Source organism: Aptenodytes forsteri, unplaced genomic scaffold (assembly GCF_000699145.1).
Source record: "Aptenodytes forsteri isolate BGI_AS27 unplaced genomic scaffold, ASM69914v1 Scaffold109, whole genome shotgun sequence".
Taxonomy (NCBI): domain Eukaryota; kingdom Metazoa; phylum Chordata; class Aves; order Sphenisciformes; family Spheniscidae; genus Aptenodytes; species Aptenodytes forsteri.
In genome coordinates, this window is record NW_008794431.1 from 3,763,035 (window position 1) to 3,780,116 (window position 17,082).

General features: G+C 37.2%; 1 protein-coding gene across 1 annotated transcript in view; it reads right to left on the reverse strand.

The window, feature by feature from the left end:
- Positions 1-17,082, reverse strand: part of KIAA1109 (KIAA1109 ortholog) — a 125,034-nt gene that overhangs the window by 68,673 nt on the left and 39,279 nt on the right. Inside the window, exons 21-33 of the mRNA XM_009289501.1 lie at positions 15,016-15,192; positions 12,489-12,617; positions 11,433-11,552; positions 9,444-9,721; positions 8,431-8,681; positions 7,698-7,956; positions 6,436-7,279; positions 5,537-5,607; positions 4,692-4,865; positions 4,249-4,369; positions 3,222-3,368; positions 2,711-2,838; positions 2,068-2,270 (exon numbers count right to left, since the gene is read on the reverse strand). Coding sequence (XP_009287776.1) covers positions 2,068-2,270; positions 2,711-2,838; positions 3,222-3,368; positions 4,249-4,369; positions 4,692-4,865; positions 5,537-5,607; positions 6,436-7,279; positions 7,698-7,956; positions 8,431-8,681; positions 9,444-9,721; positions 11,433-11,552; positions 12,489-12,617; positions 15,016-15,192 — 2,902 coding nt within the window. The remainder of the gene's footprint in view (positions 1-2,067; positions 2,271-2,710; positions 2,839-3,221; positions 3,369-4,248; positions 4,370-4,691; positions 4,866-5,536; positions 5,608-6,435; positions 7,280-7,697; positions 7,957-8,430; positions 8,682-9,443; positions 9,722-11,432; positions 11,553-12,488; positions 12,618-15,015; positions 15,193-17,082) is intronic.

Here is a 17,082-nt window from a genome sequence, read left to right on the forward strand (position 1 = left end):
CCCCTTTTTGAACACACCAAAAGGGGGGGGGGGGGATAAAATCGAAGTACAAGCAAGAAAAAAAAGCAGCATAGTTTACAAAGTTTAAAAACCTTCCTCCTGGTATGTTAATACGGGCAGGGTAATTTTTAAGTTCGGAAGAACATGGACCGAGCAACACAAAATTAAAGCTTTGAGACATTCCCAACCCTAACACATGTGCCGCCTTTGTCTTTTTGTAGAGTCATGGTTCCAAAGACACGTACAAAACAAGCAAGAAAAAAAAGCAGCATAGTTTACAAAGTTTAAAAACCTTCCTCCTGGTATGTTAATACGGGCAGGGTAATTTTTAAGTTCGGAAGAACATGGACCGAGCAACACAAAATTAAAGCTTTGAGACATTCCCAACCCTAACACATGTGCCGCCTTTGTCTTTTTGTAGAGTCATGGTTCCAAAGACACGTACAAACAAGCTCTTCAGATTTTTATCTGAAAGTGGCAATTGGCCTGAAGTTACTTTACCAAAAAAAACATTCCTAATAAATACCTGCGGTTTAATAGCAACAAATGACAGTGATACTGACAGTGCTCTTGGATAGCATGTTTTAGTAGAAACGCATTTGGTATTAACTATAGCATACTTGAAGGATATTTAGAAATAAAGTTCTAATTTTAATTCAAAGACTGCTTCTTGGTTGGAAGCGTGTCTATGTCTGTGTTGGGAGGATGTAAAGCACTAAGTCTCACTGATTCCTAAGAAAATACAGACTCAAGCAGTTTTTAATTCATTATGATCTGTGCTGTCTAAGATCCAGGAGGCTACTATGCCACCTTGATTTCTTTGATGTTAGGATGTAGCTTAAATATAAATCCTTTCTTCTAGTGACATTTCTGAAGGAACATTTTAAATAATTTTATACCTATTGCCTATTAACTCGCTCACAGAGCTAAATGTCAAACGTCTGGGGAAAAGAACTACACTGAGTCAATTTATATCCCTTCCAATCCTCACTCTCTGTCCCCAACTTATAACTGCAACCACTTTTGAAGTATACGTGAAATGCTAAGATCCCTAGAAAGACATTTCTGAAACCTTTTAAATAGAAGATGATGAGTTTTCCTGGTTAGAATTCAAAAATTACTTGGCCTTCTTTAATGTCTGCAGCATACCTAACACAGGACACTACTGCTGAGATTCTACCCATAACTAAGTAAAAATGGAGTTAGCCATTTTAATTTTCTCTTATTGCTTTTGTTTTCCTCCAAATTCCTTTGCTCACTCATCTTTGCACAGCAGTGGGTTTTTTTTGTTTATTGTGTGTTTTTTAATCATATTTGTTTCACAGAGCACTTCCTCATGTCCTAAAGATTCCTATTCTTTATGGCACAGAGTAAAACACGGCACTAACTGGTATAGATTCCATCAAAGTAGAATCAGTTTTAACAAAAACTGCCTCTACTTTTGGTCATCTTTTCCAGGTTTGCTTTTCCAGGATCAGGAGTTATAGCAGCTGAATTTAATTCATAGCCTCTTGAAGGAATTTCCTTAACACAAACAAGAAGGAAGACAACTGGGTAGATCTCATTTTCAGTTTTATAGTCGCTATAGTTAAAAATCTACAGCTTGTCATGCTGAAATTGCCAGGACAACAAGCACATTATACCTATCTTGAAATTGTTAGAAAGTAGTAAGAAAGCAAATAAGCATAATTCATTCCCCACGTCAGGTGACAAAAAATGGTAGCTGAAAAGAGATCGATTTGGGGGAAGGGAGCCCAGGCCTGAAATTTTACCAGTACGTGTCAATATTTACAATGCAACCCATCTGCCACGCAAACTGCTTAGAAGTTCGGCTAGATAGTTTTCACTCTGCCTACATTTAAATCTAGCACTTTAGTAGAATAACAGAAAATAATTCAGAGTAACGATCCTAAACTTCTTTTTAGAGTATCTTCAAAATCTCCAGGTTCAAGTGTCTTTTTACCTGTGTTGATTAAAAGAACCACATCCAAACTACAAGATCAAGGCCAGCTATAACCACTTGCTTCTACGAAAACTGTCATTTCCACAATTTAAAAAAAGGCTTACCTGTTGTATCCAGGCCTCTAAGTTGTCCATGAACACGATGGATGTTCAATTTAGCAGCAATTTCTTTTCCTTTTTCTGCTCCAGCATTGGATCTCAGTGAGCCAGAAGACTGGGGCTGCATTTTACTTGTTTGGATGTAACGCTCAAATGTGACAGAATTCCTCCCAGTTTCTGCATTGTTTGAAGTCTCCTCAACTATTCCCCTTTGAATACAAGGAAGAAAAAACAATTAATCAAATCTCAGACAGACATATTTCATCTGATTATTTTTGTTTAAAATTTTAAGTGACATTGGCATAGCAGTGTTGAAAAGAATTCTTTGTAAGATAAAAGACACATACGCTCTGGTAGAAAAATACTGAAAAATTTAGTTTTATCCTGCATGACACATAAGCAAGAAAGAGTTAAAACTGAAGTTCCAAAATTATTCCGGAAGGGTTCCTCTACTTCTTAAAGAAACCGCAATTCTAATTAGGTATTAGATGTTAATTTATAAAACACAGAAGACACGTTTTATTGCTTAACTCAGTTATGACAATGTTTTCCAAATACTCTTCAGAACTGCAAAAAAATGGCATCACTGTAAGTCTTTTGACTAACTTAACAAGAAAGAGCCAGAAATAGTGATATGTATTATTCTTACCTATTCATACGAACTTGCGTGGCAATTCTATCAAAACACAAAGCTACTAATGAAACATGAGTCACGGTTTTGCCAGAAGAAACCCCTGGGGATTCATCAACAGATGCTTGTAGTAAACACAGGTTGACCTATATGTAAAATTCCCCAAAAAAGTAAAGAAATTTAGAAAAACATGTTACATTAAGTATACATCACTAATTTCTCATACAATCTTGTCTTATACTTCTCAGTAAAATGAAAAAATAAAAGATAAACCCCATCACACCTAGAAGATGTAAAAACATACTTTAAAGACATGGCAGTCAGTTATCTCTACAGTGGTTGTTATTTAACTTGCACACATACCATAATAAAATTGAGCAGCTCCAAAACAGTCTATCCTGTTCAAAACATTAATTATCTAGCACAAATACAAAGCTTCACTTAAGCTTTTGGGGAACTACTAGGGATGCAGAATAAATGTAATTTGTGAGGCACATGTCTACTAATAAGCTAAACAAAAAGTTGTTACCTTTGGTACAGTAACGTTGGCCTGAAGACCTTTAATTGTCACATTATCTTGCTTAAGTGAGAGATTGGTCTGTGCTGGTCCCTGGTTTGTTGTTCCTGTAGTGGTAGTGTCTATTTTTGTTCCTCTAATATCCTGCTTTGAAGATAACTTGGAAGGGGGAAAAAGTAATTTATTCTTACTGAAACTCAGAGCTGCTAAGCTAAAGCATAACAGGATAGTTTATTAGCACTGAAACAGCAAGAGATTTTGACTTCATTTAAAGCACAATACCGTGATTTCTAGAACAAGGACTGTAGCACTTCCAGATACAGTAGGTTTCGATCCAACGGTAGCAATGCCATTCTGCGATAAACTTTCTAATGACCAGATTTCAGCTGAAAGTTTAAGTTCTACATATACATAAGTTATATAGAACAACTTATTATGAAGTAAATAATTAGTATCCATTACACTGTGAAGTCTAAGAAATTATAAAATATAGATGTGGTCATTAACTTGGACAGAAAAAACTCTTAATTCTCTAGAACTACCATACAATTCTTTTCAAGCTAAATTAATTTTTTAAGGAATCAGATGAACTGCAAAGAAAACACATGCGCTTTCACAGCTTAGTTTGAACTTTCCTCTACCTCACAGAGCCTATCTCCCTAACTACCATAAAATAATAAATGATATATTGCTGATATGAATATAATACATAAGAATATCAGTTACAGTAATTTCTAAGAACAGAATGTATGATCCCATGCAAATTACTGTAGCTCCTGACTAGACCATCCAAAACAGAAAAAATTCACTTCAATCCTGTAAGAGAGATTTCTGGTCACTGAAAGACAGTATATAGCAGTTGATTATAAAATTGCACGTACGTTAAGTACAAGATAAAAATAAATACGTATTCCAAATTAATATAGCATTTAGCTACTATATCTCAAAACGCTGAATTCAATTAAAACTTTTTCTATGCAAAATATAGAAAACAATATTCTTCCAAATCTTTGTGCATTTTTCTTGTTCCCTCTCTTACATTTTCTGAGAAGCTTGTTTTGCTGTTCTGGACAGCATCTCGAAGAACTTTGCAGTGCAGATCATCAACGATTGCTGCTGGGTGTCGAGAGCTAGCACAATGCACCATTGCTTCTATATACCTGTGAGAGGAAACAAGCCCACGACAGACCGTGTAAACTTCCAGCTTCATATGACACACCATCAGTAATGTTTAATTAACACTAAGAGAGAAAAATTAAGCACTGACAGACATAAAGGGCACTGCCCAGGTCAGCATAACATTCTTCTACCTTCTTCACGGGAAATGCAGAATTACATTCACTGGGTACAAGGCCCTACTGTTCCATCAGTCACATTATTCAATCCTTTTACCTAAACCTTTGCTGAACAAAACAGCTTTAATTTTAGACAATTTTTAGCATAATCAATTAACATTGCAGTAATAAAAGTAAAATTAATTACCTATCCAGTGCCTCTGCTACAAGAGGAGTCAGAACTACATCTACAGTTCCTTTTACTTCTACTATTGCCGTTGTCCGTGTCTGGAAGACAGGGTGATCCAATGTCCATTCTTCTGTTATTGTTTCATCATCTGTATTTTCTGCAGACTTCTTTTCCAAAGGAGTGTAAGGTGTACTAAACAAGTCAAACACATATTAATAACCCAGGTTTGTAAAAGAAATACAAAAGTGTCCTGATATCATTTTAATTCTTCATAAAATGCATATAATGGCAGGTTTCTTCTACCGCATAGCTTAGCACACAAATGTAATCCCAGGGCAAAGCCCTTCCCTAGACTCAAGTTCAGCTTTTGGCAATGCAATGGACACTTGCCATAAGCACCTCCCAAATTAATTTAAATTAAGTTGCAATTCATAATCTTGAAAACATATGAGTGAAAGCATTTAATGTTTTCATGGTGTACTTTCTTTTTGACCAAAACCAAACATTTTTATAACACTCTGTTCTAAAATAAATCTGTACTGAAAACTACCGCTACGAATCAAATTGTGGAAGGGCTAGCAAGAGCCAAATATTTAACAAGAGTATCAGGAAAATCCTACTCTTAAAAAACATGCTAATAATGTTACGCAGTATTCAACTTACTTAGATGTTGATCCTGTGAGCTGCATGCCTCTGTCCAGTAACGAATTAGCTGACTCTGTTCTAAAATAAATCTGTACTGAAAACTACCGCTACGAATCAAATTGTGGAAGGGCTAGCAAGAGCCAAATATTTAACAAGAGTATCAGGAAAATCCTACTCTTAAAAAACATGCTAATAATGTTACGCAGTATTCAACTTACTTAGATGTTGATCCTGTGAGCTGCATGCCTCTGTCCAGTAACGAATTAGCTGTGAGACCCTGTTTAACAATCTAAAAGTGCAAAGAAATTTATTACATTCCTTCTATATATGAAAAAAATACCAAAATTAATCTTCAAGTAAAGATTCTCCTCACAGTTTTTTTCTTAAAAGAATCCCTCATATGCAGATTCTCAAATATAGTATACAGAAACTTCTAGGTTTATTTTTTTTAAATGATTCGAGAGGTTAGATTACGAAGTTTTTACATGGATAAACAGAGACTAATTGCTTTAACTTGCAGGAACACAAAGCTTTTGCTGCGAAGTGATAACAAATTAAATCCCAGAGCTTAGACACCTATTTTCTATCAAGTTATTTCCATTATTTTTCATGTATTTCATTTCAGCTCCTTCCTTAAGGATGTATGCTCACATCACATACATCACAAGGAAAAAAAAAAGCCCAAACATTTACAAAAATCATTTGCTAAATCTGAGTTTCAACTTTACTTTGAAGTAAAGCATTTACAGCCTAGATTATACTTTATCAGTATTAAATGCGCTGCTTCTGAAGTTCTGTGAAACATATATTTTAAACAAAACTCACATAAATATCTTTCAGCTGCATATCATTCAAGCGGCAGCATTTTTAAGTGCAATAATGACAATTTAGAACACACATCTTATCCACAGAATTCTAACTCCATCCTTTCTTTTCCACAACCTCCCAGCCACGCAGCCCATGATCTGAAGTCAGAAATCCAAGGTATTCCTTAACTAAAAGCAAAGACTTTTCAAGTTTCTCATAGCTTTATTTACACAACAGCTGTACTAAGCATTTTTCACTTGTTTTGAATTCTTACTCGTTTCTCTACTCCTTCTTCCTCCATCTTCCATACCTTAAAAGTTGGGACAGAAAGTTGCTCAAAAGATGACGAACTTTCTTCACTCGTTGGTGTATCAAGGTCTAAAGGGCGATGTAATGAGGATTTTGAAGTTCTTTTGTTAGTTGGATGCTTTACTGACCAGTTGATCACCTGGAACTGTGTAAGATAATTTTGGTAACATGCCATTACAGGCTGCTGGGAAGTTATTTGCTCACTTTCCACAGTCTTCTCAGATTCCATGACATATATGTTCTCAACATGCTCGTCTTCTCCTCCCAGAGCTGAAACAAATGAAGCCTGTGAAGGATGAGTCTTAATTGGCAGCGTTTTAACATCTTGACTAATTTCTCCATGGATTGAGCTTGTTAAGGGCCCTTCCACACTGTGATAAATAGACCCTCTACTATATTCAATTTTCTGAGCTTGCTTTTTTCTCTTTTTCCTCCCTGGATAGGTTCCTGGACCTTCATCACTACTTATTGGCTCAAACTCTTCTGCTGCAGAAAAATAAGCTTCGCTATCAGCCATTGACATACTGGAATCCATTGAGCGATACTGGTGAAATGAGTTTGAATCTGCAGATGGAGTATATGGAAAAGAACCAAAGCTCCTCCTCTGCTTTGGGGAGTCCAAGACATTCTCATCACTGCGAGACACATCGCTGCTGAACTGCACGCCAACTGGAACAGGCTGCTTGTCTCCGTAGAAGGCTGCCGTGAGGCTCTTGGTGCTCCCGAGCCGGGTGGAGCACACAGACGCCTGCCGTTTCAGCGGAGACCTCAGGGGAGACTGACCAACAGGCCTTTCCTGGTTGCCAGGGGATGCAGGGCTGCCCTCTGCACCCTCAACTGCAATGCTGGAAATAAAAATTAAAGGTTCATTTCCTTATTTTATTATTAATGCTTCTCTTTTTACATTATAGGAGCTGTCAAATGCTTCAGTGATTCCGTGACTTTCTATTAGCGTAGCAATTATTTTCATAATGCTGATTACATATTAAATTCTGCCACTTGTTAGTCCACTTGTCTACATATAGAGGATGTAAAAACGAACATTAACAGCAAGCGCTATTGTCTTACATGCTGGATTTTCTACCCAGATCAGCTAATCATCCCCTATTAGGGATCCAAATTTGCATTCAAACTAAGAAATGCATTTCAGCAGTACCATTAGAAAATAACCAACACTTTATAAATTGCTAAATGTAAGGGTTTTTTCTGTCATAACGTGTTCAAGAGTCGAATTGTACTTCTACCTGGACAGAGAGTACTAACCTTCCATGACCATCATCCCTTTTTGCACCAGACAAGAACTCCTTCTGTCCCAGGTGATCCTCAGTAGTTGACGATGGGCTGTCCTTCTCACCTGCAAGCAAGGGGAGTGCAGCACTAGAACTGCTTGTTTCCTCCGAAGACGATGAGGAGCTATGGGAGCGCAATGGCACTTGGAGGCTTAGATGTTGTGCTTTTCTTTCTATTTCTATACCCATAGATCTGCAATCCCAATCTTTCCGTTTTACACCATTTGCTTTACCTAGGATCAGCAACAGAAAAGAAAAATTGAACATCTGATAACACAACTGCAACGGTCTCTTCCCTGCCCACTGAAATAAAAATCATTATCAAATAAAAGCCCTGGTTTTGAAATGCATACACACACTAGCATGTTGCACTAACAAAAATGAATGAAGTCATAGCAGCAAAACATCAAATTGTCTTGGTAGACTGCTTTGTATATAAGTAGAACGGATGCAAATCAAAAAACTTCTTTTTACTCAGAAAGGAGTTGCATGTTAACGTAAGAATTCAGCATATGAAAGCTTGCTCACTACTATCAAGCTACTGTCTGCTCTCAGAAGGGCCCATGCCACTACAAGACCCCTTGCACAAGAGCACAACAAGTACTACTCATTAACCAGAATCGGAAAGACTATAAATACTAATGTGCAGTTAAGAAACTATACTTTCGGGCAAAATAGAGTAAAATTACAGTACAATGCATTCTCACCATCTAAAATTTTAGGAATCTCCTTCGTAATTATCCATTCTCCTGGCTGCAGTAAAGACTGCCCATAAAACATATCAGATTCTGCACTTGTACTTGAGAAAGCAGAGCTGCTTGAAGGTGTCAGTTCCTCAAGTTTGAAAAAATCTAATCCTGTTAACGTGCCACCAAAGAATCGACAACCACCAAGACAGCCACACTTGTTCTTGCTTCTCTTATTCCTCAAATTATCATCAGGCCACAAAAACCACAATCTATGCAAAGGCAGAAAAACAGAAAACAAAACAAAAACATGACCACATCAGCCTTAGTACATTTAAATTCAATGAAAACAAGATTAAAAGATATCCCTCTCTTATATGCGAGCTCCTATTTCACCTGGCATGAAATGAGTAAGTAAGATTTGTATCTGAAACTCAGATGTCAGACATGAAATGAAAGATTAGCTCCAGAAAGGAGCAAATCACAAATGTATATGCAGTGCTCAGGCACAGATTATGTCCACCTCTCACAATACATGCTAATAGTAGCAACCCTTTCTCTCAGCACAGAGGCAAGCACCGCAAACACACTCCACACTGGTGTATGTTGCTTATGTCAGAGGCAATTGCTCTTTGGGGAGACACACAAATCACAGTTACACCAGGCATCTTATTCACAGCTGCTCATCAGCTTGCTCATGACTCTTTAAGGCCCGTTTTCAGTCCAGCCTGAGAACAAAGAACAAATTCGATTTCCTCCTTTCCCTGATCTTCATTTTGGGGGATAAGGGAAAGCAGAGGGAAAAGTAAGTTTTGCCAAAAATCATGCGATTTTGTATAGTCCAAGCACATTCAAACCACCAACCCCATAGCTAAGCATTCAGCATACTTTAAAAAAAAACTACAAGCAACTGTAATCTTTGTAAGCAAAAAAAAAAACCCAAAAGCAAAAAACAAAGTTCCATCTTTAGATAAACGTATTAACTTACGCCCCCCAAAAAATTTAAATGCATCTCCCTCGATCGTATCTCTTACCTCTTAGTTCGGTTATCGTGCGTTTCTAAGAAATGTCTCTGCACTTCATGTTTAGAAGGATGATCTGCAGCTAAAGCGATGTCAGCAGTGATGAGCCCCAAGTTGACAGAGCCAGCTTCCAGCCAATATGCCCTCCTTAATATTGGCTGAAGACCAGTTCTGCAGTTGTTCACCTGCTCAACATATTGTCTCAGTTGAAAGTCTTGAATAGCGGCACTTATACCTTCTCCAACAGACTGGTTGTGGAGGTTGCAGTTTGCAATACGTATAGCACCCATCTGAAAACATGATTTAAAACATGAACTCTGATTAGTCATGAGTGAAACAAAGAAAGGGTAGCCTTAAACCAGTTAACACACCACCTACTACATTCCAGAAGGATCTCAGTAAACTATTCTTTCCAAAAAAGACAGAGAACCAGTTTTATATGCAAGCATGCGCACACACACAAAAGAAGGGAAGCTTAGAAATTAGTTTCAGCCAGTTTTTAAATAACAAAACCAAAATTTCTACTTAGGAGTCTCCGTTTGTAAAGGGATCAAAAAAGAAAGCTCAACTTTAGACAGATGTTGTAATGAACCTTTAAAAAAATTAAATCATTATTAAATTCTTAACTATCATCTAAAACCCAAGAAATCTGAAACTTTCAAAATCTGATACATGACTTTACATGATATATATCATTCCTTGTCCTTAGACTAAAACATCGATTATACACTTTGATCACAAAGCTGTATTAATTCTACAATTAATAAATACCATGTTAACCATGTTAAACACTGCAAAACTCAAGAAATTCCAGATCCTAAACCTTAAGTGAGATCCATATGAATTGTGTTATAGTAGCCCTTACATGATCACACTCTATTTCTTGTCTTGGCATAACTCCAGTAGTTTTGTTGAACCGAACAGGAGGCTGCCCCTCTCCTGTGAAAAGCACGGTACTGGCAGGAGCCAACCCTCTCCAAAGAGGAACCAGAAGTTCTTGCTTTACCCCTGCACTTAGCTGTGGAAACTGGTCACTGTACAACTAACCCACCTGCTCATACAGCATCCATCCTCCCCGACACTGGTGTACACTAATAAAAGATGACATGATGATGCTTTTTAATAGTGGACTCAAAAGAAACTGGAGACTCAAATGCATTTTTTTACTGCCACAAGGTAGCAAGCCATTCAAATGACAAATACCATGTCATTAAAAAATGTCTAAAATAATTACCACTTCCCTTCAGTTAGATTCTTGCTCATCATGTGAAGCTGTCCCCAGAACCTTACATGTTAAGTCTACCTTTTAAAACCAAATTTATTAATGGACAGCACAACTACTAGTCACTTATACCAGCACAGCACTTTTCTTCTTTTCTGTTGTTACCATAACTCAGTTGTCCCCTAGTTTATATTTTGCTACATTGAGTAAATTATTCCAGTTTTCTCTTCTATGATAGGATAATGGAGAGAATATCAGCTTTTCTCTACACATCCTTTTTTGAACAGAGGATACACCATGCAGTATTCTAGATTCAGTCAGGCAGTGGCACTAACACTTCTCCCATCTCTACCAAAGATGTATCTTAATTCAAACAGCTGTATCACATAAGACGATCATGAGTTATCAAGCATTGACTTGTACGCAATCCATATCAATCATTTCCAGTTGCTGAGTGACTAACTTACAGACACTGAGATTTTTATTACCCAGTGTTTTCTTAAATTTTTTACACCAATCCTGCAACTTCCACTCTTATTTCGGCAGACATCCACTCCTCCTTATCATTTTCCAAGATCATTAATGGAACTACTAAGCAGAAGCCAAATCGACCCACTCCTGGCCCAGTCCAAGCCAACCTTTTATCACTTAAAGTTTTAGAAATTCTGCTTTGTCCATTGCATGTAAGCAAGCACCAAATTCAGGTAGCTATTCTATCAAAAAATACAAAGAACTCTATTGACAAGTATTTTAATTGCTGTTAAGAGAAATATTTTTACCTTTATATTAGTGGCACAGCCATGCTCTACCACATACAGATCTGCTCCATCCATGGCTAAGCGTGTCATAGTGTACTTTAAATCATCAGATGTTGGGCATGGCCCAGGGACACAGTTCAGCTGAAGAAAAAGGAAAAAAAAAAAAAAAAAGAAAAAAGATTTAAATGTACATTAGGAATTTTAGTTTAATGTGTGCTTATCCTTTTATTTATGTTCTGTTTAACAGAGGCCTAAAACTAGGGCAATGAAAAATTACTTATTCTACGCTATCAACATGAGTATGAGATGGGGTGTTTCTGTGCTGAGGTTCATTTTCACTAGTGCATGTTTAATTCTTCTGTCCAGCTACATCAGGGGACCCAGTTGGCTCTCCTGGCTTCCACCAGCAAAAGGCAAATCAAGTCTCCTAATAATGAACATCACAAAAACTGGAACAAAACAAGGAGGATGTCGAGAGATGAAATCCAGGATTCATACTTAATATATGGCAAGCCTCCTTCAGTCTTCGAGTGACCGTACACATGGATTCCAAGAGACAAGCACCAAAAGTAGAATCCACAATGACATGATGGTTAAGTAAGAGTCCCATGTTTTAAAAAAAAAAAAATTAAAAAAGGTGCATGGAAGCTATAAGCTGTCAGCTTAAGTCTCCCACCAAAGCACTGTTTCATCAACAGAGGATATGGGATGAAAAAGTACCATGGAAATGTGCCAGGAGCACAAGGGCAAGTATGGCCTTTGTCTCTTATGGGACACTGGAGTATGCCCTTCGGCTCTTAACTGTCACAGCAGAGGTAAGAAACTAGGCATGACTTCTGCGGATACCGTTTCTCAAAATAATTCATAGAGTACAAAAACATTGTGCATATCCGCAGGAAAATCCAGAGAGAATCGCTTTTCTTTCTAAAACACAATTAGCTATAATTTATCAAAGGGAACATCCAATCTGACTGTATACTCCTTGTGTGTCTCTTGATAACTTTAAGGCTGGATTTCTAAACTGTTCCAAAGAACCTGTGCAAATATAGCGAGCAATTAAGACGGATGAAAGATTACCTTAGAGTCACAAAAACGACGATCAATTCCATGCTGGCATATTATTACAGATTTTGGCCTTTCCAGTTCAAACTCCCGGCACACCACATGAAATACAAAGGTCTGCCCCCATTCCAGAAGACACGCAAGCTGTAAGCAAATAACACCACGTTGTCATATACCAAAAGTTCATTTTGCGTACTTACTAGTAGACAAGAGTACTGCAAGAACATCACCAAAGGCTGGGAGGTGAGCAGGAGTAAAAACAAACAAAAGACCCCACCGTAACATTCTGGCTGCACTACCTTGCTTACACATAGTCTATTTCCTGTTGCTCAAGATTGGTTTTTACTTTTGTGTGTGCCACAACATGCAAGTCTGTAGTTTTTCATGGATAACTCTGTGACGTTAAATAATTTTCTAAATTATTTCTTAATATAAGGAAACAGCTTTTGCTATTACGGTCAACTGAGAATTTCACTGTAAAGACAGAGCACCCCTTATATTACCTCAAAAAAACAACCTCGAAATACTCTATTACCATTCATGATTTAAATGTCAGACTTCCTTGTATATAAGTAACAAAGTTACATTTAGAAAGCATAGGAGGAAACTGGGTAAACAGAACACTGCCGAATCTCACTGGACCTAGTAATTAGCCTATTGTTGATTTTTATATAGTTAGCTCATTCATAAGGGAAGTGATTCATGACTGTCTGTCTCTATTATGAGAAGGAAATGGGTTTTCTTTGGCTAGCCAAAGGAAAGGGCACTTAAAATCAGCAGTAATTTAACTGGAATTTAATATAGGTATGACTGTCCTGCACAAAATCGCTCCTCCTCCCTTTAGTGTTGTCCCTTCACAAATTCTTGCAATACATTGCACTATGGGAGGAAAAAAGCCAATGACCCTGAAACAGCAAATTCAAATTCTGCTCCATAGCAGTGCTGACAACAAAAAAATAAAATAAAAGAAAAATCCTGTATGAAGCACACAATTGAGAACGGCTTTGTAGGGGAAGAAAATCCTTAAATTGCACCAAGCATGTAGGAATGTTCTCTAACCTTAGAGTTCTTTGAATCAACTGGGTTTAATTTTGAAGTATAGAGCAGTGGAGTAAATACTACAGCTCATCTAAATCAGTGGTAGCATTTTGGGAAATACCGCCACAAAAGTCTGTATATGTAGCATGAAAACGTATCTGGAGCCTATTCTTTCGATTTACTGAAATTGCTTGTATGCCTTATTTTGATTTTATTTGCTGCAGAAGTCTCCTAATGAAATATGTGTTTAATCCTAGAAATAATGCCAATTTTTAGAGGAATAAGAGGATGTAGAAGTGTCTTCAAATAAATAAATAAACCAAACAGTAATTACTAAATAGAATTTATGTACTTTCCTCATGTCTCAGAATACACTGACAAAGCAACCTTTTTTAAAGATCTGGCAGCCCACACCAGAAATAAATCAAAGTGATCTGCCTATTGTATACTTGGAGCCATTATTATATCTGGAAAAATAAAAGTAACATAAATGGCAAAACTAAAAGGAGTTAGTGCTAAGACTGACCTAAGAAAATCCAACACTGTGAAAGCAAACTATGTTCCAGTGGGACCAAGCATCAGAATTTATGCAGTGAGCAGCATGACTGAGCTACCAGCTACTCTCCTGCTGAGGCCTGCCCATACTACACTCCCACAAATTGTCTCATTTGTCTCCTACTTTAAAATGTGAATGTGACTTTGTGCATAGCTTTCTATGGAAAGGCAGACCTTTATCTGCAAGCTAAATTCTTGCCAGATGCTCAACTTGATACCCTTATTGCCGGCAGCATCTCTTCATGCAAATGCCTATATATCTCCAAGAACCTTACATCCGAGGGATATCAAATTGCCCTTCAGACTGCAAGCACAACTGGATACTTCATTTGTCCTTCCCAGGGGTAACGAACGTGCATCTCTGGAAGTCAGCACCATAAAATAAAAGTAACCTCAGAAGAAGTCACAAACAACTAACTAAGTCATCTCATACTTAAACCTTTTGAATAGACTTTCCTTTCTCCTCTTTGTCACGTTACCTGGTTTATGGCTGAAGGCATCCCAAAACACCTGCTCTATTTACAGAGAAGTAGTATTTACTCTGCAATTAAAGCACTTTAAATGCATGTAGATACCGTGGTTGCCTTTCTAATCAGTATTAAAGTACATTAACATACACAGATGTAACATACGAGTGTTTACATGTAGTGACAACAGTATTCACTACTGATTTGTTCATGCTCTGTTAACATCATCCCTTCAAATTCTCATGTAACACTAGCCACCCTGTTATACCTACATTTAAGATGAATATCAGATTCGGCTCATTTGGCATCTCCTATCCATTTATAGAAATGGTTAGATTTTCAAACTATAAAATTAAGGTTACTTAAGGCACAGATGCATCCAAATTCAGCTGAGATCACGTGCTTTCCAAAATCCATACTATGCCAGTTTTACAAGAAAGAAGAAAGGTAATACTTCAAAGTGAATAGTTTCTAGGTGGTACCTGTGGTGCCGTAACTTTGGCTGTAAGACTTCCAGCCTGCACATCTATCAGCCATGCATATTCTAAAGTATCACTTCCAAGAGGCAGACCTTCCGCTGAAAACATTGCGTGAGCGCGTAACTGCAGACCTGACAGGCTGATGTGACCCTCTCGAAGAACTTCATCCACTGCAGGTCGCTGTTAAGGACAAGTAAGGTAAAGCTAATATTTGCAAAGAACACGTCAACAGAAAGTGCAAAAACTGTGTAGCCAGAGATACTTCATACACATTCTTCTTCACCTCTTAAATCCTGTTGACAGCTAGACAGTCCCAAGACTTCTCAGCACTAGCCACGCAACAACATATATGTAAATCTTACAGGGGGAGAGGGAAGTTTATCTAACCCAGGTTTGTTTTAAATTTTAGCAACCGTCATCAACCCTCCCTTGGTGAACTCCAACACAGTGACATCTAAACACCATCTGTTAAATATTACAGCAATAAAATATAAACAAAGAATGGAAGAGCATGTTTAACAATGGAAGTGATCAAGAGGTTAAAAAACCATGACTTATGAAGGTTTGCTACTATCAGAAAGCTGACACATTATAAAAAAAATAATAAAAATAAATTTAAACCCAAGCAACAAATATCAGAGGTTGTCCTCTAAGTTGTACTTTTCACCAAAGTATTTCTTGGCTACCTAAAGCAAAGCTACTTGTTCGCAGATATGAAAATTCAGACGGAATACTTTTGAAAAGAATATTACTCCACCGGCCAGAGAAGAAACTGAAAAGATAAAACCAGCACAGGCATACGCTAGAAGCTTGTGACTGCATGGACTTAACCTGTGGAACAAAGCCAGCAAGTCAACAGCAAAACTTCTCTTTTATTCAGTTTTTTCAACTTGTTATCTTGCCTGGTTTGTTTTCCACTGTCAGAAAACCCTTTGGAGTGGCTTAATGGAAGAAAAAACATGCCCTACTCTTTTGATATCACTGGCGACCTATGTCTCTGTTCAGAAGGTATTTCAAAACAATATGACTGGGGAACATGAAGAAACGATACTTGCCCAGCTAGGCAGAGGGACAATTCCCTTTCTATATACATTAGTACTATGAACTTCTCACTTTAAAGTTGAACTGGGAAGAATCAAACTGCATTTTTGAGATACGTAATATGAATAAAGGGTCAATTTTTTTGTTTAAACCCAAAATATTGTTTCCAACATTAAATAGCAAGAATTAATACAAAGTCAAACACTAGGTAATAGTAACACATTTAACCGATCAAAACCTTCTTCCCAATATTTTCAAAAAAGTGCCACCCTGCATGTTTATCATTTCAACCAACAGAAATTCCCAGGCAGAAGTCTTATTTGTCTGAGTTAATGTTTCTGAATTAAAATAAATCCAACCAAAAAGAACATATAAAACCTAAGGCAAAATATGTAACCACAGCATTACTAAGTCTAAACAGTAAGAATACTGAAAAAAAGTCATGCAATAAGTCTCAGGGTTGTGAAATTAAATCATAAAATACCCCAAAATCCAAAAATTTAAGGTTTTGCCTGCAACCTCATTTCTGCTTTCTTGTACATATGAATTGCAATACAATAATTAAGTTACAGGTTTAAACAACATTTAAGGGTCTCATTCAGTGCACAAAATAGATTGTGTTCTTAAATAAGCAGCTATTCAAATGTTTGGATTCCTCATAAGATAAACAAAACAACAACAACAAAATCACCACAAAAAATAATATAGAAAAACCTTCCAGCAGATTTGGATAACATAACTGGAAATTCATAGGATGCAATTTTGCATTACATAAAGGTTTGTATGTTCCAGGTGTAATTGTCATCAGCTTCAACTGCACCTTCTGACACCTTCATTCAATTGAAAAACAAGCCCTGCAATCCATAGCTCCTGACAAAAGCTATGAAGAAAATGGAATTTTGTCTGCCACCAGGCTGTCAGTACATCCAATTTCTACAGCTCTATCAAAAGACAGCTCTATTAATCCCATATAGCTTATGCATCTGCAATTCCTGCGACTTCACACCACCGCTTTCTTCAGATTGCTGC